The sequence below is a fragment of the Urocitellus parryii genome, chromosome 15 (assembly GCF_045843805.1).
Source record: "Urocitellus parryii isolate mUroPar1 chromosome 15, mUroPar1.hap1, whole genome shotgun sequence".
In the NCBI taxonomy this organism is placed as follows: Eukaryota; Metazoa; Chordata; class Mammalia; order Rodentia; family Sciuridae; genus Urocitellus; species Urocitellus parryii.
In genome coordinates this window covers 12,954,167-12,979,995 of record NC_135545.1, presented here as the reverse complement: position 1 = coordinate 12,979,995, position 25,829 = coordinate 12,954,167, and the positions used below count along the sequence as shown (strand labels likewise).

Sequence of the window (25,829 nt, the reverse complement as noted above, 5' to 3'; positions counted from 1 at the left end):
CTGTGGAGGGTACTGCGTCAGCGGTACCTGATCCCTACTTATGACTCAGAGGCTATTGCTCAGGGAGACCCTTTTCCTCCCTCCTGCTTTAGACGATGACTCAGGAAGAAAGGCTCTGTGGCCACATCATTCCCCTACACACACACCCTGCCTTCCCGAGGGGCACCATTATATTCTTCCTTTATTGGCTGTCCTTGTATAATACAAATCTGCAAGTTTAGATACAAAAAAAATCTGGAAATAAAAGATAGAAAAGTACCCGCCAGGCACCCCTTCCCATTCTTCCAGGACCCCACCCCAGCGGGTACCAACATGAGGTAACTGAGCATCTTCCCTCCCCCCTCCCCCACCTCTGGGCCCCCAACTTGGCCTTGCCCCCATGAGACCTTGGCCCCCTGGAAGACAGATGTGGGCCCCGAGTGGGGGTGAGCACAGCATTGGCAGTGAACGCAGCGAGGGCAGAGGGAAGCCCTTACTTGTGCTGTGTGTGGGGGAGGAGATGACCAGATTTGGGGTGGGCACTCTTGTGGGGCCCAGGAGAGCCCCTACGAGGGCATCCCTCCTTCATCCTGCCCAACACTAGAAGGTGAAAGGTCAGCAACAGAAACTGGGGAGTAGAACTTGAACCATGGACATCCTTGGGACTGAGGCCGTCCCCCTGTGTCTGGGGCAGGAGAGGGTGCATTGCCAGCCTACATCTGGCAGTGACATGGCTCCCTTAGCCAGGCTGGGTCCGTCCCTGAATTCCGTCCTGTCGCAACCTGGGCTTCACAATATCGGTTCTGTAGAGGTTTGGGAGTGGCAGAGAGGACTCAGGGGGAATTGAGGGGCGCAGCCCCAAGGAGCAGGACTACGAGAGAGGTTGTGCCTCCATTCCCAGATGTGGTGCACCTGGGGGTGACAGGGTGACGGGGTGGGCAGGGCAGCTTGAGCTACAGTTCAATCTCGAAGGTCTTCTGCAGGTCTCCGGAGAAGGGATTGGAGGGCTTCTCCACAGTGGATTTGCCTTCTAATGCTGCCCACTGGGCCTCAAATGGGTCCAACTCAGGGGCAGGGGCCGGTGCAGGCTCTGGGGGCCAGGAGGCCCCATTGGGGCGTGGACGGGCCTGGCCCCCAGGGGCACTGGGTGCGGCAGGGGGTGGGAAGACCCCAGCTTTCCCAAGCAGGGTGGCAGGCTGGGGCTGAGCAGCTGAGCAGAAGGCGTTGGCCACCATCTGCGAGGGTGTGATGCCCACCACAGGCACCCGGGGCATGGGCGGGTAGCCCAGGCCTGGGTAGGCAGGTATGAATGGGGGCTGCATGTGTGGGGGTGGCAAAAACACGGCCACCTGGGCAGGTGCTGTGTCAAAGGGCCCCATAGGGGCAGGGAAGGGCTGCAGGGCAGGGGGGATGGTGGACACTGGGGGCACTGAGGCCACTTGCTGCTGCTGCTGCTGCTGCTGCTGCTGCTGCTGCTGCTGGGCCTTAGCCACCTGGGACACCTCCTCCAGCCATCGCTCAGCCTCCGAAGGGGTCCGCTTGTGCCCAGGCTGGAAGGTAGCCGCAGGGGGCACAGAGGGCTCGCCCCAGGCAGAAGTCCCTAGAGAGAGGAGAGGAGCAGGTGAGGGCCAAAGGCTGCAGTGGAAGAATCGCAGGCTGGGAAGAGGGATGGCCTGGGATGAGAGCACGGGTCCCAGAGCCAGCTGTCTGCCTTTGAGTGCCAGCTCAGCTCCTTACTGGCTGTGCTGACATTGGGAAAGTGACTTAACCACTCTGGACCACATAACAGGTCCGTTTCTACATAATTCTGAGGCTCTGTGGCCCCATGCTCACCCAGCTCCACTGCTCTTCTCACTAGTCAGCGCCATCCATACCTGGTAGTAACTCTGAGCATCACCTTGGATTCCAATCATGAGAATGTAGTATATATCATGAGGCTAAGATTCCAAGGTTGCATGGATCTTTCTCAGAGTTTACTGTTCCAACACAGAAGATTTGATTGTTTTAAGTTCGTGTTTTCTAAGGGTCTAGAGGTCTACAGTTATACTATTCGAGATCCTGAGGTTCTCGCCTGCTTCAAGGAGGAGCCCACGCATTTGAGTGTCAGTGTCACTGGCACCCATGGCTCTAAGACAATCCTAGAGGACTAAGCTGATCCACGGTTCTAAGCCAATCCATGGCTCTAAATTGATTGATGGCGCTAAGCTGATCTGTGGCTCTGAGCTGATCCATGGCTCTGAACTGATCTCATGGCTCCAGGTTGACCCATGGCTCTGAGCTGATCCCATGGTTCTAGGTTGATCCATGGCTCTAAGTTGATCCCATGGTTCTAGGTTGATCCATGGCTCTGAGCTGATCCCATGGCTCTGAGCTGATCCCATGGCTCTGAGCTGATCCTTGGCTCTGAGCTGATCCATGACTCTAAGGTGATTCTAACACTTGACCATTCAAGATCCCTGGGGTTTCCAAGGTAGTCCTGAACAGAGAAGAGGAATGCAGGAGGGCACTTTAGGGGATCTGTCCTGATGGAAGACACCAAAGGACTTACCTGTTGTGGCAGATGGGGGCCCTGATGCTGCTGTTCCAGCACTGGCGAAAGATGAGCTGATCTGTGTACACAGAGCATTGATGCCATCGCTGTCACTGGCACCAGGAGGCTCCATCTCAGGTACTGGGAAGTCAGAAAGGGCAGAGGTCAACAAACAGCCCTGGGCACTGCTGCAGCCCTGCCCTTTCCCTGCACCAGGGCCACTCTATAGTCACTAGATGGCTATGGCCACTAAAGTAACTGAGAGGGTGAGAGAGAAACATCTGTGTGGTAAACAGACAGGTCAGTATGTGACATCTGATGACTGGCAGTGGCAGAGACCCCAAACCAAGGATCCAAGAGCTATATGAGTGGCCACAAACCACAAGTGATGTTTAAAATGTTCAACAAGGTGGGCACAGTAAAACACCTGTAATCCTAGCTACTCACAAGTTTGCGGCCAGCCCTAGCAACTTAGTGAGATCCTGTCTCTAAATTAAAAAAATAAAAAGGTCTGGGGATGCAGCTCCTGGCAGAATGCCCCTGGGTTCAATCCCCAGTGTGCCTTCCTCCCATGAAATACATAAAATGTTTAAAGACATATTAATTTAGAAAACGCATTCCACTGCCTATATGGCAAGAGCATGGGCTGGTCAGCATGAAGGCAGGCCACACGCTGTTCGTCGGCTGGGAATCACACATCCTACTTGGGTAAAGATGCGACTCCCCTGCCACCCAAGAAGCCGGCCTATCTCATATGTCATGAGGGCAGTGGTGCACCTATGTCAGCAAGACAGGAGGCGTGGAGCAGGCATGGTGGCCTTGTGAGGGCTTGGGAGGAAGGCAGGTACCATCCAAATAAGCAAAGAGCTGCCATGTGTGATGTGTGACAAGCATCTGTGACATTTTAGTAAGTGACTATCTCCAGGGGGGCATCAGAAAGAAGTGACTGTGGGAGTCAGCATGTGTGACATAGAAGTCCCAGGTGGGGGCCGTGTGGTTTCCAGGTCAATGTCCATGAAGACTGTGTGTTTGTGGAAACAGGCATGTGGCACCTGAGGGTAGAGCCTCTGAGTGGGACTGAAGTTCAAGTGTGAGGCATTCTGACGTGCCATTCCCAAGTGTGAATGTGAATGATTACGCTTGTGTGATGGAGAGGGGTGTGTGTGTGTGTGTGTGTGTGTGTGTGTGTGTGTGTGAGAGAGAGAGAGAGAGAGAGAGAGAGAGAGTGTTTGCACAATGATAGCTACCAAATTTGTGTGGATCCAGATGTGTAGTTTGTGTCAATCTGGGTGTGTGACTTCTGAGCATGTGAGATTTCTGCACATACGTAACTCTAAGTCTGTGACCTCAAAGTGTGTGGGACATGTGTGAGAGAGTGTGACATTGGTGTCTGAAATTTCTATGGGGCAAGTTCAAGTGAGTGTGCAGCTGGCTGCAGGAGTGCGAGGCTCCTGGACAGAGCCCGGGAGCCTGCCGCTCCTCAGGGCGCCCGTGTGAGGGACCTGGGTGGTGTTTAATGTCAGGCTGTGCGAGGACAGCATATGTGAGGGTGTGTGACAGTCTGGGAATGCTGCAGGACGCGGAGCAAGTGTGCGTCATTCTCAATGTGCGCTGGCATCTGCTCAACAGTGGATACAAATCAACACCCTCCCACACCAATCCCCAAGCCATAAGGGACAGAAGTCCCAGATTTGACATATGGAAGCAAGAGAGTGGGCCAGAGCGCATGGCTTCCCAGACTGCTAGGAGGGCAAGTAGACCGCCTGCCTGTCTTTCTTGAGCAAAAACATGGTACCCTGCCACCTCTCTCCTTTCCCTGGCCCATGGCAGACAACAACAGAATACAAGGCCGTTTTCTCTCACTAAGTTCTTTGTTCACCTTACCTCTTACCTGGCCAGACCTCAAGGCTCCACTGACCAAATTCTGGGAGTTTTTCCTTTGGGCAAAGGCATGACACCCGGCTGCTCTCTCTTCTCCCCTGCCCACGGCAAACTTTGCTAATTAATCATATAGCAAACAGGCCGACTCTCTTCTTTTTCTTGCTCATGGCAGACACTGTCAGCAGTTCATGATGTATGCCACCATCCCTCTATTCTTCCTGCCTCAGGCACACAGTGCTAATCTATCACAATCCCCCTCCGCTGGGATCCTGAGGACCTTCATCCTTCACCTGGCCAGGTCTCATGGCTCTACTGGCCACATGCTTGGGAAAGGCATTAGACCATGATGCTTTAGCCTACTCCTGAGCAAAAGGGGACACCTGTGCTGCTTCCCTTCTTTCCCTTGCCCATGGTAGATTTCTCTGCCTATAGCAGATTTTTCTTTTTTTTCCCTTTTACATATATATATATATATATATATATATATATATTTTTTTTTTTTTTTTTCTTTGTGTGTGTGTGTGTGGTGTTGGGGATCAAACCCAGGGCCTTGTGCATGCACGCAAGGCAAGCACTCTCCTAACTGAGCTATTTCCCCAGCCCCCCTTTTTACATATTTTTATTGATGTATTATATTTGTACCTAATGGTGGGAATCATAGTTATGTATTCATACGTGCACATGATGTAGCAATATAATTTGGCCAGTATAATTCCCCAGTTTTCCCCCTTTCCTTAACCTCCCTCACTTTCCTCTAGTCTACTGATCTCCGTTTAATTTTCCTCCACTCTACTCATCCCTCTTTCTTTTTCCTCTCTAGCTTCCATATGAGGAAAAAAATACAATCTTTGACTTTCTGAGTTTGACTTATTTCACTTAACACAATGTTCTTGAGTTCCATTCATTGTTCTGCAAATGTCATAATTTCATTTTTCTTTATGGTTGAAAAAAACTCTGTTGGGTATATGTACCACATTTTCTTTATCCATTTATCCACTGACAGACATCTAGGCTAGTTCCAAGTTTGGCTATTGTGAATATGCTCTAGCTGATTTTCTAACCAATCATGGTGTGCGCCATCTTGCTCCCTTCCCTTAACCATAGCAGACACCGCTAACTGATCATGACCTGTGATACCTCTCTGCTACCCCTTCCCATAGCAGCCATGGCTAAACAATCATGATCTGTGCTACACATCTTCTGTCCCTTGCCCATGGCAGACACTGTTAATTGATCATGATGCGTTCCACCTGCCTAGCCATTTGCCTCCGGCAGACAGTGCTAATCAGGAACGATGAGTACCACCTCTCCTCTAGCCCTGCCCACACCAAATACTGCTGATGCCGAAGCCCCTTTCCACTGAGCCCAGGGCTCACCTGTGCCCTTCACCTGGAAGTCAGTGCGGCGCTGCAGCGTGGACGGCAGCTCATTCAGCCGTAGGCTCAGCTGCCGTTTGAAAGGAGAGTTCTTCTGACTGAGCGCTGGGAACCCACGAAAGGAGCCCTGGCGAACCAGCTGCTCCAGAGGAGCGTGGCGCCGGGGGATGGCAGCTGCAGTGGTGCCTGTGGCCACAGGGGTGCCTGCCTCACCCTTCTCACCAGGAGATGTGGTGGCTGGTGTCGGGGACACATGCCCAGGCTGGGCAGGGCCGGGAGCTACAGTGGGGGCAGCTGCTGCCTCTGCTGGAGACATGGGAAGACAGCAGGTTAGACATCTCATCTTGCAGCTCGGACCTCTCCCGCCAGTCCTCTTGACCATTCCCTGAGGCTGCCGTCCTTGCCGATCTGTTCTGCCCTCAAGACAGAGCCCTGAAACGTCCCTAACCCCCACCCAAGTTAAGATCACCTTTCCTAGGAGGCCCTTGGAGAACTGTCCCCCACATAGTGACCCTCTGTGTCCCTCTAGCTTTCTGTCCCTGATCTGTTTTCCTCCCCTGCTCTGGCCATTTCTCCCTTGGAGATTATCTTCCTTTTTGATAATTTACAAACACTTATTTGGTGTGCAAACAACCTATCAGGCATTGTTCCAGGGGCTCCGAAAGAATTAATTTGCTCAACCCACATGACCACCCACCAGGTCAAGACCATTGTCATTTTACAGAGATGGAAACCGAGGTCCAACAAAGGCCAGTGACTTGCCAGAGTGACACCACCAGGACAGGGCAGGCTGCCCCTGGAGTCTGTTTCACTGCAGGCCCTCACCGGCCCCTGCACGTCTAGGCTTGGTCTGTCCTCAGTGTGCTGTTTTTCTGTCCCTCTCCCTCTGTCCCTATCTTTGTTTCCCTACTTCCCACCATTCTTCCCACCTCAAAGGACCCTCTTCCTTCCCTCAGTCGTGACCAGTCATTCTAGTCAGGGCTTGGCAGGATTCATCCTCTGGGAAGCTTTCCAGATTGTTCCAGCCCCTCCCTCTGAGCTCCCTCTACTCTGGGATTGTCCTTTGGGGACACCTGGCTTCCCCCTTGGCACCACAGGCAGTGTTCTCAAGGCAGGTTCCCACTCTCCACACCAATCCACAGACACACACTCTTCCTCCCCCCCATCAGAGCTATATCCCCTGGAGGGATGTCACCCAGGGCATTTCTTCCATCATGAGGTGACAAGCCTACCCAGATAGGCCCAGGGCCATGGAAATAGCCCAGGACAGGTTGGACTGGGAACCTACCTCTCTTCCCCATCTCACTCTATGACCTGGGGAAGTCCCTTCCCCTCTCTGGGCTCCAGTTTCCCCGACTAGAAACCTGGGATAAACATCCCTAGGCTACCTCCCCAAGCCTCCTGGGAAGGTCAGTTAAGGTAGTGAATGTTCAGTGCTCTGGAATCCAACAAAAGCTTCATAAACAACTCTGCTGCGCAGAGAAAACGTAGTGCCTCCAGGCTGTGATTCAGCGCAGCCGCAGAAGCAGTAGCAGCAGTACACTGTGAGATGTGCAGCAAATCAGACTTCACTGTAAACTCCTATTTGGCTGTGCAAACAGTGAAGTGCCTTCAGCAATGCAAAGTCCCTGAAAATTAGCATATCCTTTGGGAACAAACTCTTTGCAAATTCAAAAGCACTTGTAACAGAGTTTGCACCTGACAACATTCTTTGTTAAGTTCTAACATCCTATGTAAATGCTAAGAGAAATGTTTGTAAATGGAAGCACTGCATACTTAAGCATTGCATTTTTATTATTTTTGTCACATGTCCTGCCCTCATTTTTTCTGGATAGCAACTCCAAGTAAGATGCATCTTGTAAGTGTGAAGCCATCACACACACAATGAAGTAAATGTATCATTATATTATACTTAACAGTCAATGTACTTGATATTTTCTATTCTGTTTCATTTTTTAAAAATCCTGGCCATAATTCGGCAAACCAACTTTGCAAGTCTTGATACACAGGGCAGAAAAGCCTGGGGCACCCCGACTTGGTGAACTTTGCCTGGTTCCTGGCCGGCAGCACTTTGCTCCAAGAAACTCTTTAGAGCACTATATAAACTAAAACCAAACTCTGCAGCCAGCAGCAGGGTCTCTGCGCCCCTGAGCCTCATTACTCACCCGCCCCCCCTGCAAAATGGGGAGCCCACTTGCATCGGCCCAATGTCAAGCAGCACCCACCTTTCTTCTTGTCCGCAGCCTCGCGCTCTGTGGGTCGCCCGCTCCCCGACAGGCGGAAGGAGCCCTCGCGCGCGAAGCTGGTGCGGCTGGCATCGAAGGCGGCAGTGACCCCGCATTCCTTCTCTCGTCGCTGTTTGCGCTCCAAGCAGGCAGCGAAAGCGCAACCCACTGCGTGGCTCAGCCTCTCACCCTGTGTGGAGAGGTCCCAGGGTTAGAGACACTGTCCCACAGGCTGAAGGACTGGATGCCAGGAGTAGGGTTCCTGCCACTAGGTGCTGGAGCTCATCTGCCCCTCACCTGAGTCCCTCTCCCTCTCTGGGTCTTGTGTTCAACTGCACCAGGATTACCAACAGCAGTCCTTTGGGTTGGTGGTTTAGATCAGAGGTAGAACACTAGCCTAATGCTTGTCAAGGCGCTGGGTTCCATCCCCAGCACCACAAAAAGAATAAAAGAAAAAACAATGTTGGAGAGGGTAGTCCCAGCTACTCAGGAGGCTGAGGCAGGAAGATTACTTGAGCCTGGGAATTCCAGACCAGCTTGAGCAACAGAGAAACCACCTCTCAAAAGCAAAGAACAGCCAGGGCAAGTCTTGTAATCCCAGTGGCTGGGGAGGCTGAGGCAGGAGAACAGCAAGTTCAAAGCCAGCCTCAGCAATGCAAGGTGCTAAGCAACTCAGTGAGACCCTGACTTTAAATAAAACACAAAATAGGGCTGGGGGTGTGGCTCAGTGGTCAAGTACCCCTGAGTTCAATCACCATACCCCCCAATTTTTTTTTAAAAGCGGTGGTGGTGCTGGGAATGCAGCTCAGTGCTGAAGCACCCCCTGGGTTCAATCCCTGGTATCCCCCAATATCAAACAAACAACAAAAAACATTAGGTGGGGCTGGGGTTATAGCTCAGTGGTAGAGCACTTGCCTGGCATGTGTGAGGCACTGGGTTGGATCCTCAGCACCACTTAAAATAAATAAATGAAATAAAGGTATTGTGTCCAACTACAACTAAAAAATATTTTTTAAAAAACCATATTGAGTATATCCCAGGTACTCTGGTGTCTATGCTATCTTAAGTTCAAGGCCAGCCTCAGCTCAAAATAATAATAAAACAAGTGCTGGGGGTGTAGTTCAATGGTAGAGTGCCCCTGGTGCAATCCCCAGTTCAGAGGGGGAAAGGGAAAAAAAAAGACAAATGCTGGGGGCCCCTCATGAAAAGAAGGCTGCCTGAAGCTCCACTCATGTGAAATTCTAGAAGAGGCAAAACTGCGAGGGGAAAGTAAAGACAATCATTGTTTCTTCCGGAGCCGGCAGGGGCAGGAGCGTTTGTTCTGGGTGGTGGCAGTGTTCTAGACCTTGGTAGGGGCTGGAGTTTCACAGATGTATGCAGTTGTCAGAACTCAGCAAATGTGCACAGTGTTGCTATGAACTGAATGTCTGTGTCCCCTTCCAGATTCGTCTGTTGAAGCCCTAATACCTCAATGCAATGGTACTTGGGAGGTGGGGTCCCTGTGATAAGATTAGTGGCCTTAGAAAAAGAAAAAGAGATACAAGATCCACCCACCCCCTCCGAGCAGGGACACAGCAAGGAGTCCATGTGCAAACCAGGAATAGAACCCTCACCACACTGGCACTCTGATCTGGGCTTCCAGGCTCCAGGCCTGTGAGAAATAAATGCTTGTTTTTTTAAGCCACCCAGTCTGTGGTATTGGGTTACAGCAGCCTGAACTGATCAAGACAAACATGTTTTACTTTGAAAGAAAAATATGAATTCTACAATATGGAACACATGCCAAAGTGTTTAGGGTGAAGATTTTGATGTTTGCAACATTGAAATGCATCCTCCAAAAAAGATGGATAGATATGTGGTAAAGCAAGCCCAGGCAAATGTTAACAGTAAGATTTGGGGTAAGCCACCCACGGTAGTGCATGCCTATAATTCCAGGGACTCAGGAGGCTGAGGCAGGTGGATAGTGAGTTCAAAGCCAGCCTCAGCAACTTAGCAAGGTGCTAAGCATCTCAATGAGACCCTATTAAAAAAAAAAAAAAAAAGAGCTGGGTATGTGGTTCATTGGTTAAATGCCCCTGAGTTCAATCCCTGGTATCAAAAAAAAAAAAAAAAAAAAAGGTCTGGGGGATGGGTGACTGTACAAGTCCATCAACTTTGTTGTATGCTTGGAAAAACTTTACAATAAAATACTGGGGAGAAATGATGGCCACTGTTCTTGAGAACCATTTGTGAGGTTCTAAGCCCAGCGGCCTAGGATTAACACTGCTTCCCACTTCCCAAGATTTTCTCAAGGAAATCACTTCACCTTCCAATATTGGAGTCTCTTTCTGGTAAAATGTGGGTGCTAACAGTACCTATTCCACAGGGTTGGAGCAAGAATTAGGTGAACTAATATATGTCAGGCATTCAGCACAAAGCTGGGCACAGGAAATATACATATGTCAGCATCAATCTGTCCAGCCCTGGGTTGAACCCTGATATGCATCCTCTCATGGGATCCTCCCAACAGTTGCCAGGCAGGGAACCCTCTTGTGAACCCACTTTACACAGGAGGAAACTGGGGCTCAGATGAGACATCAACACATCCTTGCAATTACTAGAGTGGCAGAGTTGGGGTTCACGTGCGTTTTATCTGACTTTGATTTCCTAACTAAGAGGCTCAGCCATCTCTGAAAGTTAAATTTGAAAACAAAATCCTCAACAAAATAATAGTAAATTGGACCCAGCAGCATATTAAAAGGGGGGTTTATCCTGGCAATGCAAGGTTGGTTCAACATGAGAAAGTCAATCAATGTAATGCGCCACATTAAGAGGAAGAAAACCACATGAGGGGAAAGAAAGATAACTATCTCAATTGATGAGGAAAAAGAAAACACTTGACAAAATTCAGTGTCCTTTTATGATAGACACTCAACAAGGTATGAATAGAAGGAAACTTCCTCAACCCCATGAGGGATACCTATAAAAAACTCACAGCCAGATGCGGTGGCCCCGCCTGTAATCCCAGCATTTCAGGAGGCTGAGGTAGAAGGATCTTGAGTTCAAAGCCAGCCATCAGCAATGGCGAAGTGCTAAGCAACTCAACGAGACCCTGTCTCTAAATAAAATACAAAATGGGACTGGGGATGTGGTTCAGTGCCTCTGAGTTCAACCTGTGATATAAACAAAACAAAACAAAAAACCCAACTCACAATATATATCACACTCCAGGGTGAAAGACTAAGAACTTCCTGTCTGGGCTGGGGACATGGCTCAGTTGGTAGAGTGCGTGCCTAGCATGCACAAGGCCCTGGGTTCAATCCCCAGCATCACATGAAAAAAAAAAAATAGATCTGCACCTGGGGTGGACTCAGCAAACATTAAAAAGGCGATAAATGCTTAAAAAAAATCCTTTCCATCTAAGATTGGGAACAAGACAAGATGCCCTCTCCCAACCCACTTTTTAAAGGTCTCACAGGCTGGCCATGAACTCCTGGGCTCAAGTGGTTCTCTGACTATAATCGCTTGCCACCCACCATGCCCAGCTCCGATTTCCTCACTCTATTTGTTATTAAGTTCTGCTAAGAGCAATTAGAGGGAGCCATGAGCAGTTAATCCCAGTGACTTGGGAGGTTGAGGCAGGAGGATCACAAGTCTGAGGCTAACCTAGGCAGCTTAGTGAGACCCTATCTCAAAATAAAGCTAAAAAAGGCTTCGGATGTAGCCTAGCGGTAAGCACTTGCCCAGCGTGTGTGAAGCACTGGGCTCAATCTCCAGTACTACAAGGGAGGAATAAAGAAGAGTAACTTGATAAGAAAAGGAAAAGGCATCCAAACTGGAAAGGGAGAACTAAAATGATTCCTGTTCGCAGATGACATGGTATTATATAGAAAATCCTGAAAATTCCACAATTATTGCTAATAAATTTAGCAACACTGCAGAATATAAGATCAACACACTCAGTCGACAATGTAGCAATGAACAATCCAAAAATGAAATTAAGACAATTCCATTTATAATAATATTTAAAAGAATAAAATGGTTATGAATAAATATATTTTCAATGTATATGTTTTACACTTATACATTGAAAACTATAAAATATTGCTGAAAAAAATTAAAGATGATCTAAATAAATAGAAAGATATCCTATGCTCTTAAATTAAAAGGTTTAATATGGTTAAGATGGCAATATTCCCCAGAGTGATCTACAGATTTAATGAAATCCCTATCAAAATCCCAATGGGAGCCGGGCACGGTGGCACATGCCTGTAATCCCACTGGGTCAGGAGGCTGAGGCAGGAGGATTGCAAGGTCAAAGCCAGTCTCACAGCACCTTATCGAGGCCCTAAGCAATAGTGAGACCCTGTCTCAAAATAAAAAATAAAAATGGGGCCAGGAGATGGCTCAGTGGTTAAGTGTCTCTGGGTTCAGTCCTCAGTACCAGAAACAAAAACACCTCAATGGTCTCTTTTCAGAAATGGAAAAGTTGATTCTAAAGTTCATATGGAATTCCAAAGAATCCAGAATAGCCAAAATAATTTGGAAAAAAAATAAAGTAGAAGAATCACACTTTCTGATTTCAAAACTTACTACATAAAACTATCTTAGGCAAAACAGTAGAGACTGGCATCAGGACAGACACACAAGCGAATGAAATAGAGTTGAGAGCCCAGAAATAAGCCCATCTGTGTATGGTCAATTGATTTTCAACAGGAGTACCAAGACCATTCAATGGGGAAAAAATAGTTTCTTCAACAAATGGTGCTTGGAAAATTGGATATCCATATGAAAAAAAAAAATGAAATTGAACCCATAACTGACATCATATGCAAAAATTAATTCTAAGGGCTAGAGATATAGCTGAGTGGTAGAACGTTTGCCTAGCATGCATGAGGCCCTGAGTTCAATCCCCAGTGCAAAACAAAAATGAACTCAAAATGGATCACAGACCTAAATGTAAGAAAACAACAGACAAGTTTTATTTGAGCAATATTAAAAACCTTTACATATTAAAGGATACTCAAGGAAGTAAGAATAAAATGGCAAAATGGGGTGAAATATTTGCAAGTCATATGTCTGATAAGGGTCTAGCATCCAAATATATAAAGAATTCTTACAATTGAACAGCAAAATGAAATTGACCCAGGCTGGGGTTGTGGCTCAGCGGTAGAGCTTTTGCCTAGCACATGTGAGGCGCTGGGTTTAATCCTTAGCACCATATAAAACAAAGATATTGTGTCCAATTACAACTAAAATTATTTTTTAAAAAATGAAATCGACCCAATTTAAAAATAAGTGAAGGACTGGAATAGACCCTTCTCCAGAGAAGATATGATAGCCAATAAGCACACACAAAAAATGCTCAACATCATTAACCATCATAGAAATGAAAATCAAACTACAATGAGATGCTACTTCACACCTCGTAGAATGGTTATAATTTTAAATTTTTTTGTAGTTGTTGATAGACTTTTATTTTATTTATTTATACATAGTGCTGAGAGTTGAACCCAGTGCCTCACACATGCCAGGCAAGTACGCTACCACTCCCCAGCCCCAGCCCCAGCCCTGAATGGTTATAATTTTATAAAAGGAAAATAATAAGTGTCAGCGAGGATGCAGAGAAACTGGAACTCTCATTCACTGTAAGTGTGGATGCAAAATGGTATAGCTATTGTGGAAAATAATTTGACCATTTCTCAAGAAGTTACACAGGGAGTTCTCATATAACCATCAATTCCACTACTAGGTACATACCCCAAAGACCTGAGCTGATATTCAAACAAATACTCGCACACAAATGTCCAGAGCAGCAATGCTCACAATAGTCAAAAGGCAAAGGCACACACAATGTCCATGGAGGGATGAATCAATAAACAAAATGGGTCCATATACACACAGTGCAATGTTACTTAGCTATAAAAGGACTGGGCTCTGACTCATACCACAACATGGATGAACCTGGAAACCGTGCTAAGTGAAGGAAGCCAGGCACAAAAGGTCACATGGTACATGATTCCACTAAATGGCATAACCTGAAGAGGTAAATCCACAGAGGAAGCCAGCAGATGAGCAGTTTCCAGGGGCTTCATCAGGAGGTATGGGGACAGGAAGTAAGTATTTAATGGGCATGGGGTCTCCCTCAGGGGTGAGGAAAATGTTTTGGAACTAGATAGAGTTGACAGTTAAACATCATTGTGAATGTACTAAATGCCACTGTACAATTTAAAATGACTGGCTTTATATGAATTTCACCTAAAAAAAAAAAAAAGCAAGTCGAACTTGAGGAATCTTGGGGATTCCGCTGCTAATATTTAAAACCTGAAGCTTGGAAGTGGGAAGAATTCGCCCACAGTCACATTCTCTACCCACAGCAGATGGCCCTGCTCTTCTCCAGCTTTGACTCTCATCCCCAAATAGCTTGAGTCTCATTGCTAAATAATTCCAACTTATTGAACACTTGCTTCTGGACTCTGCTTAGAACTTTCTGCGTCTGATCTTAATGAAGGCTTCCACAGTGAACCCGTGAGGAACCACGGCTGTTATCCCCAGAGGAGAGAAGTCACTTGTGCCCATTGTCCCACGCATGGCCAGGTGCTTGGACACTGAATGCACACCACTAACCATGTGGCAGTGGGTTTTCCAAAAATAGCCATGACAAATTTCTGGCTTCACATGTTCTTCCAGAACTTTTCACTCCCCCATCAGAAGTGAAGTCTGTGTCCTTTTCCCCTTAACCTGGGAAGACCTCTGTGATTGACTGGACAAATGGAGTACCATGGGAGCCATGCTAGGTGATGTCCAAGACGGAGTCCAGTGGCCACATGGCTTCCCCCTCATGCTCTCTAAGTCTCTCTCTCCTCCCACCTCCTCTCTCCCACCCCTTCCTCTTTCTCCCTCTCTTGAGACTCACTTTGGAGCCCTGAGCTCTTCTGAATGTTCCATGCTGGAAAGACTCCCTGGCCCACCTATAATCCCAACTACTCAGGAGGCTGAGGTAGGAGGACCATAAGTTCAAGTCCAGCCTGGGCAACTTAGTAAGATCTTGTGTCTCAAAAAGTGCTGGGAATGTAGCTCAGTGGTAGAGCATCCCTGGATTCAAAAAAGGAAAAGAAAAGGAAGACCTGTGGAAAAGTCCTGAGAACACAGGAAGAGAGAAAAATGTCTGGTAGTACAGCCCCAGACACTGTCTGAAACAAAGACCTCAGAGACCCTGGATCCAGAGCCACCCGGCTGGACATTCCCCCAAATTCCTGACTATCAGGTATTCAAGCAAATATTTGTCCCTAAATGTAAATATAGCAGCATTGTTCACAAAGGCCAAAAGGCAAAAACAATCCAAATGTCCATGGAGGGCTGAAAAGATCAATAAAACATAGTACATGTCCATTCAATGGAATATTATTCAGCTATAAAAAGGATGGAAGCTCTGATTCATGCCACAGGACGGGTGAACTTTGAAAACACTATAGGAAGTGAAAGAAGCCAGACATGAAAGGTCACATACTACATGATTCCATTAAGTGAAATATCCAGAATAGGTGAATCCACAGAGAAAGAAGCAGATTAGCACCTGCCAGGGGCTTCGGGGGTGGGGGTGGGGACAAGGAGTGAGAACTTAATGAGTGTGGGATTTCTCTTAGGGGTGAGGAAAATGTTTTGGAATGAGATTTGTTTCAGAAACCATGAAAGATCACAACTGAGTGTAAGTTTAAGCCACGTGTTTCCAAGCAATCAATAACTGATATGACCACTATTTGCTCTGCTGGGCTCAGCAAACAGCAGTTGCCATGGTCTCTGGGTTTCTGATATCTCCATACCAGCCCCCAGTAGGCACCACTCAATACCAATACCAACTAATCAATACTGATATTCTCAAATTTGTTTTCCACTCTGATTTCAGTCCTGAACTTATGTGCGCAACAGGGAGGGTAGGGGCTTAAAGCTATTTGGGTTGGAGATTTCTAAAATATGAAGGGAAAGAAAATGGAGAATACTTGAGTGGAGAGTGCTAGGGTCTGTGATGGGCGGGTGTTGCGTCACTCAGCAGCATCCACTCCTCGGCTTTTGGTAACAGCTCCCAGTTTCCCTTTGGGGACCTCCTCTTCACACTGTATATGCCAACCCAGGTGCTCCACCCTCCCTGGGCCAAAGGGAAGACTGTGACCCAAGCTAGGCCAATTCCAAGCTCTCTCATTAGAATTAGAACCCAGAGTGTTCCCTGAAGGAACTTCCCGCTGGGACAGCATCCCTCTGCTCTCTACCTTTCTGACATGTGCTGCTTCTGAGTACCCTTCAATTTTGTGTGATTCCTCATACCCTTCCATGAATCTCATTCTGGGTTTTAATTAGCCAGATTAGTTTTTATTGCTAGCAACCAAGTAATACTGGCTAATGTAGCAGAAAGAGATTGAGACTTCTTACAAGAGTTGCGTAGGGTTTGAAGTCAGGGATCAGGGGATAGGATGTAATAAAGACTAAATTTTCCACCATCTTTTGCAGCTAGGAATTTCCACGTGACCAGGCACTGTCCAGTGGAATGTCATTGGAAGGGCTATGCCTCTACAAAGAAGGCGTGCCCATCTTTTCCTCTGTGCTGACTGGAATGAAGACATGAAGGCTGGAGCATTTGTATCCATCTTGGATCACAAAGCAGAAGCCACACTCTGGAGGAGCAGCAAGATGAGCACAGAGGAGCCACACCAGTGCTGCTCTCCCTGTGTGGGGATGTCCCTCACGTGACACAGAAACAAACTTCTATTTTGCTGGAATCATAGTATCTGAGAGTCTTCTGTCATAAGCCTCAGCAGAGAATACTTCTGAAAAGAGGATTTATTTCTTGCTGCCATCAAATTTTCAGAGAGAATTTAAAATATGAAGAATACCAGGGTGAATGTATTGAGGCTGAATGAAGAGCAGATGCCCTGGGGGTATTGTTTGAGAAGGACCCAGAAGAGCGTCTGGGGGCAGGAAACTATGACTTGATCTGGGCCAGGTTCATACATAAGCAAAAATCCACAGCTGTGCACCGGCCATCTGTGCACTTCACGACATACATAAAGAACTAGTGGTGACAAGGGTGATGATAATGTTTTCCTAAGCACTTGGATGTGCTAGGCACTGTTCCCAGTGCTTTGTATTAACCCACTCAAGTCTCACAAGAATCCTCTAAAAACAGTGAGGACACCCCATCTCCAGATGAGGAAATCCGGCACAGAGAGAATTGGCCGAGTCCTTGCAGCCTGCTGGGACTCCAGGACACCCCAGAGCAAAGGGGGAGGAGTCGACGGCCTTTGGCCATACTCACGGAGTCCTTGAGCGCCAAGAAACAGTGGCAGATCCAGCGGCGGGTGGTGCCATCCCGGCAGATATAGGAGAAGGCCTTGTCCAGGTTGCGGTCAGGAGCACAAAAGGAGACCTTCTCAATGGTCTGGTCTACCAGCAGATCCTAGGAGGGACCGGGAGGCCAGGAGAGGGAGTGAACTGTCTTTCACTTATTCGTTCAAAACTCCCTTAACGTCTGCACTGAATCATCCTGAACAGGTGAGGGGACCCAGCAGTCACGGAGACAGCTCTGGGCCTTGCCTGGTGGAGACTCCCACTTCAGTGGGGAAGTCAGATCCACCACGAGATGGAGATGGCCCAGCCCTGAGTTACAGCCAAACTATAATGAGGGAGGCACAGACAGGTGGGTCAGCCCGGATGGGAGGCACGGGGTCCTGCAGGAGCCAAGAACAGGTGCTTGTGGGGAGTTAGGCAGAATTTCCTGGGGGAGGTATTAATGAGGCAAAAAGGCAGGGAACAGTATTCAGTCTGTGCAAAACTGTTCTGTCAGTAACTCAACTCCCAGAATACCCTGGGTACCTCCCCGGGTAGTCTTTGGCCTGGAAGCAGGGGATTCAATGGAAAGCAAACAGATACCCAGGACTGGGGGTGGAGCTCAGTGGTAGAGCCCTTGTCTAGCACACAAGAGGCCCTGGGTTCTACCCCCAGCTCCATAAAAACAGTGAAAAAGAAACAAAGCCAGATACCGAGTTCCTGGCCCCATGATGCTCCTGTCTGGCTGGGCAGACTGACAACACATAACAGCTAACATTTATGGGCATGAGCAGTTACAGAGCGCCAGGCAGTGTTTTAAACAGTTTGCACATACTTTCTCATTTGAAGGAGGGGTCTGTTAGGAGCCCCACTTTTTAGATGAGGCAATGGAGGCCCAGAACAGTTTAATCTCCTGCCCAGGGTCCCCCAGCTGGTGCGTTGGAGGGCTGGTGCTGAGGTGGCTGCTCCGGTCCATGCTCTCACCCACTTTGGATACCAACTCACAAATAACCATAGCCCTCATTCCTAAATTAGGACTGTGACGAGAGCCAAATCGTTGCAGGAACACATGGTGTAGTCTAGGAGACTCCTAAGGGAGGGACATCCCACAGTGGGTGGGAAGGTGGCCTCAGCCCCAATATGAGGAGGAGAGGTGCCCACTGGTGCCCACCCGACCCCCACGGGCCTCCTACCTTGGTCTTGTCATCCACCACTCGTAGTCCGTCGGCGGACACCCACAGGACAGACTTCACGGACTTCCGGCCCATCTGGAGGAAGGTGGGGGACAGAGGGGCCTGGTTAGGGCTGCCTCTTCCCATCAGGCTGTCACCTCCCTGGCTCCAGCCCCTCACTCACCGCCTTCAGCTTCTTCACAGCATCTTCACACACGTGCATCCCCCGGGACTCCTCCACCTCCACGTGGCCCAGGTACTTGGGTGGGGGATGGGAGAACACGAGATAAGCACAGTAATCAATAATTCCCAGTGTTTGCTGAGCATCTGCCACGCATCAGGCAATGTTCTAGGCGTGTCACATGTTAATTCATTTTGCACTTCAACTCTACAAGGTGGACATCCTATTCCTACCCAGATAAGCAGACCAGAAACTATAGCACCTTTTATGGTCATGGTTCCTGTCCTTGTATGTCCCTGGGCTTTAACACTTCAGTGTTGAACTGAGTGTAAGTATTTGCATCTCTGTGTCTGAGGACATTAGGCTGCTGGCCCCTGGCCGGTCAGGCAGATAGAAAGAGCCTGGGCCAGTGCCCTCTCCCCATGTAGTGAGTGATGGGAGGTGGGGCACATGTCCCAGCTCCCTCCTGAGCAGGTGGAGTGGCTGCTTCTCAGGTTCCCCAGGGGGACTAAGTTCAGCTGCCCAGACTGGCCCAGAGATGTGCTAATCCCAGTGATTTGAGAGGCCAAGGCAGGAGGTTCACAAGTTTGAGGCCAGCCTTCGCAATTTAGCAAGACCCTGTCTCAAAATATAAAAAGAGCTAGGGGTGGAGCTCAGTGGTAGAGTGCCCCTGGGTTTAACCCCAGTGCAGAGGGGGAGAAGGGAAGCTGAGCTGCCCCAGCTACAGTTCAGTAGCACCGCTTCTACGCGCCCTCCATCCTTCTCACCAGCACTTCCTGCACCTCCCAGATGAGCCTCTCACACTCAGGGCCTGCCTCTGGGGAAAAGAAAATCAGGCAAGGGAGAAAGATATCAGCTCCCGCCAGAAGAGGCTGAGCTCCATAGCCCATGCCCTGAATCTTGCTGTCTACCTTACAAAAGTTTAAAGGACTGGGGCTGTCTAACCCAGAAAGCTCCTTAAAAGCAGGAAGCTTTGCAAATGCCACAAAACTGTGACATTCCAGTAGTGGAAGTTACTCCCCTGGAAATCATGAGCCCCCATTGAACAGGATGACATCTGGCAGGAAGTCCTGGCTTTTAATACTAGCTTCAAAGGATCCAGGATCCCACTCCAATGGGCTCCACAGTTAATTGAGAATGTAAAGTTTCCTGCTCATAGCACAGGGCCTTTGGTGATCTTGCTTAGAACCCCAGGTTACAAAAGTGCGCAGGTGCGCAGCAGCAAGCCCCACCCTTCGTTGTGCCCCGCCCACTCACCCTGACTGGGAAGCTGCAGGTGCCCTTGCGCACCGCGTCCTCATCTGCCTGCCACTGGTGCGGGCGCGACGCCTCAGGCACATAGGCTGGCTTCCTCCGCCGCAAGCTCTGCCGTAACTTGTTCATGGTGCCTGCCCCGTCTAATGACGAGGGGCAGCAGTATGGGTCAAGGAAGGAGGTTAGAACATAAATAGGATCAGATAACATAAGAGTGGGGTTAAGGGGCTAGGGGATCACTGGGTTGAAGGACATGGCATTTAGGGACATGAGACTAGCAGCTCCTAGCAGCTCCTAGCAGCTCCAGTGAGGGGACATGAGAAAGGCAGAGGAATTTGAGAGTTGTGCAATAGGGATTCAAAAATGTGGGACTAAGGGGCACAGAGATCTGGGGTAGGAGGTTGGAGGTCACCGACTTGGGTTTGGAGTTTGGGAATGTGACTGACACAAGGATCCAAAGGAAGGGAGGTCAAGGCGTTGGAGAGCATGGGGGTTAGAGGGCATGGGCGTCAGGGGTCACAAGGTGATGGGGTGATCAGAGGGCCTGGGGGTGGGGTTGCATGGTTCAGGGGTGGAGGAGTCAGGTGTGGGAGGTGTGAGAGTCTGGAGGCTCAGAAGGTCTGGGGTGTGGGTGGGGAGATGGGGGCCTGTCTGTGTGCCTCTGAGACACAGCTCCTCCTAGGCAACTGTGTCAAGATGAGGCAAAGCCTCTGGGATGGTGTGTGCCTGCAACAGCCAGAGGTAAGACTGTGTGTGTATGTGGGGTGCAGGTGATGAGGGTGGAGGTGGCCAGCTGCTGGGACAATATTCACTGCTGATAAGCCACGCTGACAGTTGCAGGAGGAGGGTGAGGAGGCACCAGGACTGGAAACACCAAAGGCAGGCAGAAGGGGACTCTGTGCATATGAATGCAAGTGGATGATGGTATATCTGGAATGGCATCCATGAGGGTGTCTGTATCTGTGCAGGCAGCCACAACTGTGTGTGTCCACCCTGTACAGTAGGCTATACGGAAGCATCCATGCCTGCGGGTGGATGTTTTATAAATGTGTATGTCTGTCTGTGAATACTGTCTGTGAGGGGTTCTGTATCCAATGGTTGGTTCTATTGTCCTTGGGAACTGTAGCTTCTGAATACGGATGTGTTATGGTTATTCACAAGACTGTGCCATTTCTAAGAGGACAGCGGTTGTTGGTGAGGCTGTATGGCTGTGGCTATGGTTTTTAAGGGTGTGTTTGTGTCAAAATATGTGGCTGTTGTCTTATTAGAGAGTGTGGGTACATGAGTGTTGTTCTGAGGGTGTGTCTGTAATTCAGTGGGGCTTGTGTGAAGGTGTGCATGAACATTTTTGAGACTATGTTCATAACCCAGTTGTGATTATTATCCATGAGAGTGCTAAGTGTTGTTTGTGAGACTCTCTGCTTAAGTGTAGCTTTTTTGGAGAGCCTGCGTCTGTGAGTGCTATTTGTGAGGCTGTGTGTCTCTAAAAGTGTAGCTGTTGTCTATAAATTGTGGGTCTGTGTGTGTTTTCTGGGGGACTGTGTCCATGTACCACTCTCAAGAGTATGCATCAGAGGGTGTGTGTCATGCAACAGAGAGTTGCGGCTGGCAAGTGCCTGTAGCTGCCTGTGTGTCTTGCTGTTGCCTGGGGATGCATGTGCAGATCCATCCATGTGAACATGTGCCTGCATGCTAGTGTGAACAAAGGGCTCCCTAATCATATCTTCAGGTGTGCCTGTCACTGTGTAAACATGTTTGTGGATTTGAAGAGATCATTGCCTCTGTGTGTGTGTGTGTGCGTGTGCACGCGCACTTTTGGACATGTGATTCTGTGACTGTGATCCCGAACACACTCACAATGAGCGTGAAGATGCCAGAGGGTGTATGTGAGAGAGTTTAGGGCTGCGTCTGTGATGGGAGCTTTGGTGAGCGTGCAGGGGTGGTGTTTGAGGGTGCCCACTCACGCTTGCAGTTAAATCTGTGTGACTACAGGGACAGTTCCTCTGGTTCTGCTAGTTGACCCAGGAACCTAACCAGCCCCTGCCCTTTCCCAAACTGGGCACTCACCTGACTCCGTCCTGAAGGTTTCGGGGGGCCCCAGGGCCCCACAGGGGGCTGGGGGCAAATGCTGCTCAGGCCTCCTGGGTCCGCTCTGCCCAAGGGAGAGAGGAGAAGGTGAGAAGTTTGTTTGGGGTGGGGTTCAGTCCCCTCCTCACCCTGCCTTGGACTTCAGCCAACCCCCTCCATCTCAGGCTCCCTGGTGAGAGCCCTGGTTGTCATGGCAACTGTTACCAGGGAGATCAGCCACCTGGTTCTAAGGGCCCAGGAATGAGTAGGTGGGCACCCTTGGGGATGTGCTGGCCTCAGGAGGCCCTTGATACCCAAGGGGATGGTGCTGGGGGAGTGGCTTTGTCCTAGACACGTATCTAGGGCTACACACAAACATACAGTCAGACATATGCAGCCCACTCATGTCTACACTTGTCCTTAGCACCTGGTCACAATTCTGTACATTCAATTACACGCAGACATCATCCATCACAGCTACACACCTCCAGTCACAGAGATACACCGTAATAGTCACGGCCACAGCTGCCACTGTGAACATCTGGTCACATGTTCATGTTCGCAGATACATATAGCTCTACCCTGGACACTCGTCTACAAATGTGGTGATGGGCTCCACCTCAGACACTGGGTTACACCAGTGACTGATAATGTCACTCCTGTTTTTCAGCCACGTACAAAGAGCTGGGCCTAGGCACACCCATGAGGGAGACACATGTACAACCACACCCAGTGACACTTGTGTTTCCTCAGGCACCCACCCAAGAAACCCACATCACAGGCCCCCCCAACAGAATCACACCCAGCCAGAGTTCAGCATTTGGTCACCTGTAAGTAGTCAATCACACACTGACACCATCACAACCATGCACACTGTCTCCACTGATGCACACTGACATCTGGGTGCACTGAAACAGGCTGATGCACATTTGATCTTGAAAAGCCCACACTCACACACGTCCCACACAGCCACAGCTGCACATGGACACTCAAGCCCTACTGTGTCCATCACGCCAACACACCTTTTTTATTTTTTGTTACACACTGTCACACAGTCACTCATATACACTCTTGGATGCTCACACTTGGTCTCCTTATCTGTCAGTCTTCTGTGATGGCAACTCTTATACAATGGTCCTCTCTAAGTAACCACACACTGAGATAATGATGGCTACAGCCGGTACACTACAGAGAAACAGACATACACACACCAGGCATGGCATGCAACCACCCAGAAACAAATATCCCCAAGGACGGCCACCCTCAGACATAGCCACACACATTCCAGAAATGGTGGTATACGCATAGTATCCAAGTTACTCAGCCATCTGTCATGGTCAATGTCCCACACATAGATGTACCATGTCACATCATCATGAACACAGTCTCTCTTCATGCAGACACACAGTTACCAGGTAAGTATGTGGCCACATATCATTGCAGCCTCATGAGAATAGGCACACAGAGTCACAACCTCACCTACATACACAGTATCTCACACACAGGGACAAGAACACAGTTTCAATTTCCTACATCACACGTACACAGTTGAGTGTATACAGAGAAATGCAGTGACCCAGACATACATTCATAAGTGGCTTTACATAAAAGTCACAGTTCTTGACAGAGCCATGTACACAGTCAGGGTCCAGTTGCTTTATAACCAAACCACAGACTTGAAAAATAGGTGATCCATCACACGCACGTGCACACACATACACATACAGTTACAGACACAAACACTCTTACAGACTAGGACACAAGAACATATAGTCACCTGGGGTAACAGACATACAAGTTACGTGCATAGAGGAAAACAAGCCACAGTCACATACACACCCACTGAACATCCACACAGGTATCTGACACCAGCATACACAGACACATCCACACAATTAAATGACCCTTCACAATAGCCTGTGTTTTAGACACCAAGTCAAATGCATAATCAAAATCATAATGCAAGACTGTAAGTACACAATCAGTTTTACACACACAGCTAGATGTAGTCACTAGGAACATACAACCACTGTCACACACAGTGCCATCACACAATCCTAGTTACACAGGCACAATGTGACTTCAGATGTATGGCTGTCACACACAGAGTAGTGTGTTTCATATGTACATAAAATCAGTTATAGGCCTAACCATAACATTCTCAGTCACTGGAAGAGTCACACATTGATATGGGGTCATAGACACAACTCCACTTACACAGTCACAACTCCACCCACCTCTTCAGTCACACGTATGCCCAACCCAAGACAACACATATGCTGTCACATACCAAGGCACACAAATACAGAGTCACAAAAGACATAACCACAGCCACAACTCTACCATCACAACCATGCACCCACCCAAACACCAACAGACTAAAAAGTAGAGGATTTTACACAGTGAACCGCTGTCATTCACACATAGTCACACAAATACTGGGGTCACACACAGACACCACTACATACAAGCACAAGGATACAGACATACGACGCTGATTCTTCAGTCACCAGCTGCAGCGCATGCACACACACAGCCACAGTCACACAAACATGGGGTCACACTTCTAGCCACCTCCCCATCCCTTGCTTCCCCCCTTCCCCCCAGGTACCACACACAAAGCCGCCCTCACACCGCAGAAGCTGCAGACAGACAGGGTTTCACCGGGTCCCAGGGGAGCCGCCCCCAACCCAGCCTGAATCCTTGGAGCCTGGGGGGGGCCGGTCTGGGAGGGGGAGGCCACGCATTGTCTGCAGGTGGGGCCTCTCTTGGACAGCTAGCTGGGCAGCCTTAGGGACAAAGGGGATGGCCTAGGGGACCTTGTTCAAGCGGGGGTGGGAGGATGCCTGAAATTCTCCTTATTTTATTCAGGGTGGGGTGGGGTGGGATGGAGTCCCAGGCACAGGGACCTTGTTTTGAGAAGGGATGTGCTGGGACGCTGTCCAAGTCCTGGGGGGAGTCTGTGCCCAGGAAGCCTCTGAGGCCAGTGGGGCAGTCTGTGCTTGGAATCCCCCAGGCCTTGGCTTGGTGGGGAAGCGTAACCTGGGACCCCATCCTCAAGACCTTGCCTAGCGGGTGGCTGTGCTCAGAGACCCCCTCTGGCAAGGAGGGGTAGGGATTATGTCTGCAATTGCCTCCTGGAGGCTTTGGCTTGATATGGGGTCTGTGTCCCAGACCCCAACCCCAAAACCTTGCCTAAGGAGTTGTACCTAGATTCTCGGTACCCCTGCCCTTGATTTGGGGTGATCTGTGTCCAGAATCCCCATTTCCACAGCCTTGCCAAGAAAGAGCCTGTGCCCAAGCCCCCCATCTTCCAGGGTTTGATTTAGTGGGGTTCTCTTCTTAGACCCCCACCCAGGATCACCCTCTCTAGCTTTGGCATCCTCACTCCATCCGGGCGCCGCGGCCGCCTCCCACCCTCCGCCACATCAGCAGCGGCGCCGCCCCCGACCCAAGCCCCCCTCGCCCGCCCTTCTCACGCTGGCCGCCGCGCTGCGGGACATCCAGGGCCCGGGCGCCCCCGCCTCCCGCGGCCCCAGTTGGGCCCGGCTTCCCCAGTGCTGCTGCTGCTGTGGCGGCGGCGGCAACGGCAGCTCGGTCTGACGCGGGCCCGGCCCGGGGTCGGGGGATGGTGCGGGATGCACGCGAGCGAGCCAGCTCGGCTCCCCGGAGGATTCCGTTCCGGGGGCGGGGAGCGTCCCTCCCGCCTCGGCCCCGCCCATTGGCCGGCCGCCTGCTGTATATGCAAAAAAGACCCCGCCCCGCCCCCACAGGCCACGCCCAAGCCCGAACAACCCCGCCTTCTCCGGTGCAGCCACCGCCCCGCCACGCCCACTGGGCAGCCCGGCGGAGTCTCTCCCTCCG

General features: G+C 49.6%; 1 protein-coding gene and 1 non-coding gene across 2 annotated transcripts; one reads left to right on the top strand and one right to left on the bottom strand.

The window, feature by feature from the left end:
- Positions 1 to 384: 384 nt before the first annotated feature.
- Positions 385 to 25,606, bottom strand: Numbl (NUMB like endocytic adaptor protein). Its single transcript, XM_026411553.2, has 10 exons — positions 25,445 to 25,606; positions 21,966 to 22,050; positions 19,902 to 20,041; positions 18,648 to 18,722; positions 18,485 to 18,559; positions 17,281 to 17,421; positions 7,992 to 8,181; positions 5,767 to 6,072; positions 2,528 to 2,650; positions 385 to 1,579 (listed from the first exon to the last, which is right to left on the bottom strand). The coding sequence occupies exons 1-10, from the start codon at positions 25,466 to 25,468 to the stop codon at positions 933 to 935; spliced, it is 1,806 nt and encodes a 601-aa protein (XP_026267338.1). The 5' UTR covers positions 25,469 to 25,606; the 3' UTR covers positions 385 to 932.
- On the top strand, positions 11,232 to 11,305 carry Trnaa-agc (transfer RNA alanine (anticodon AGC)). The gene has a single exon. It is a non-coding gene; the product is annotated as a tRNA-Ala (tRNA).
- Positions 25,607 to 25,829: the final 223 nt, after the last annotated feature.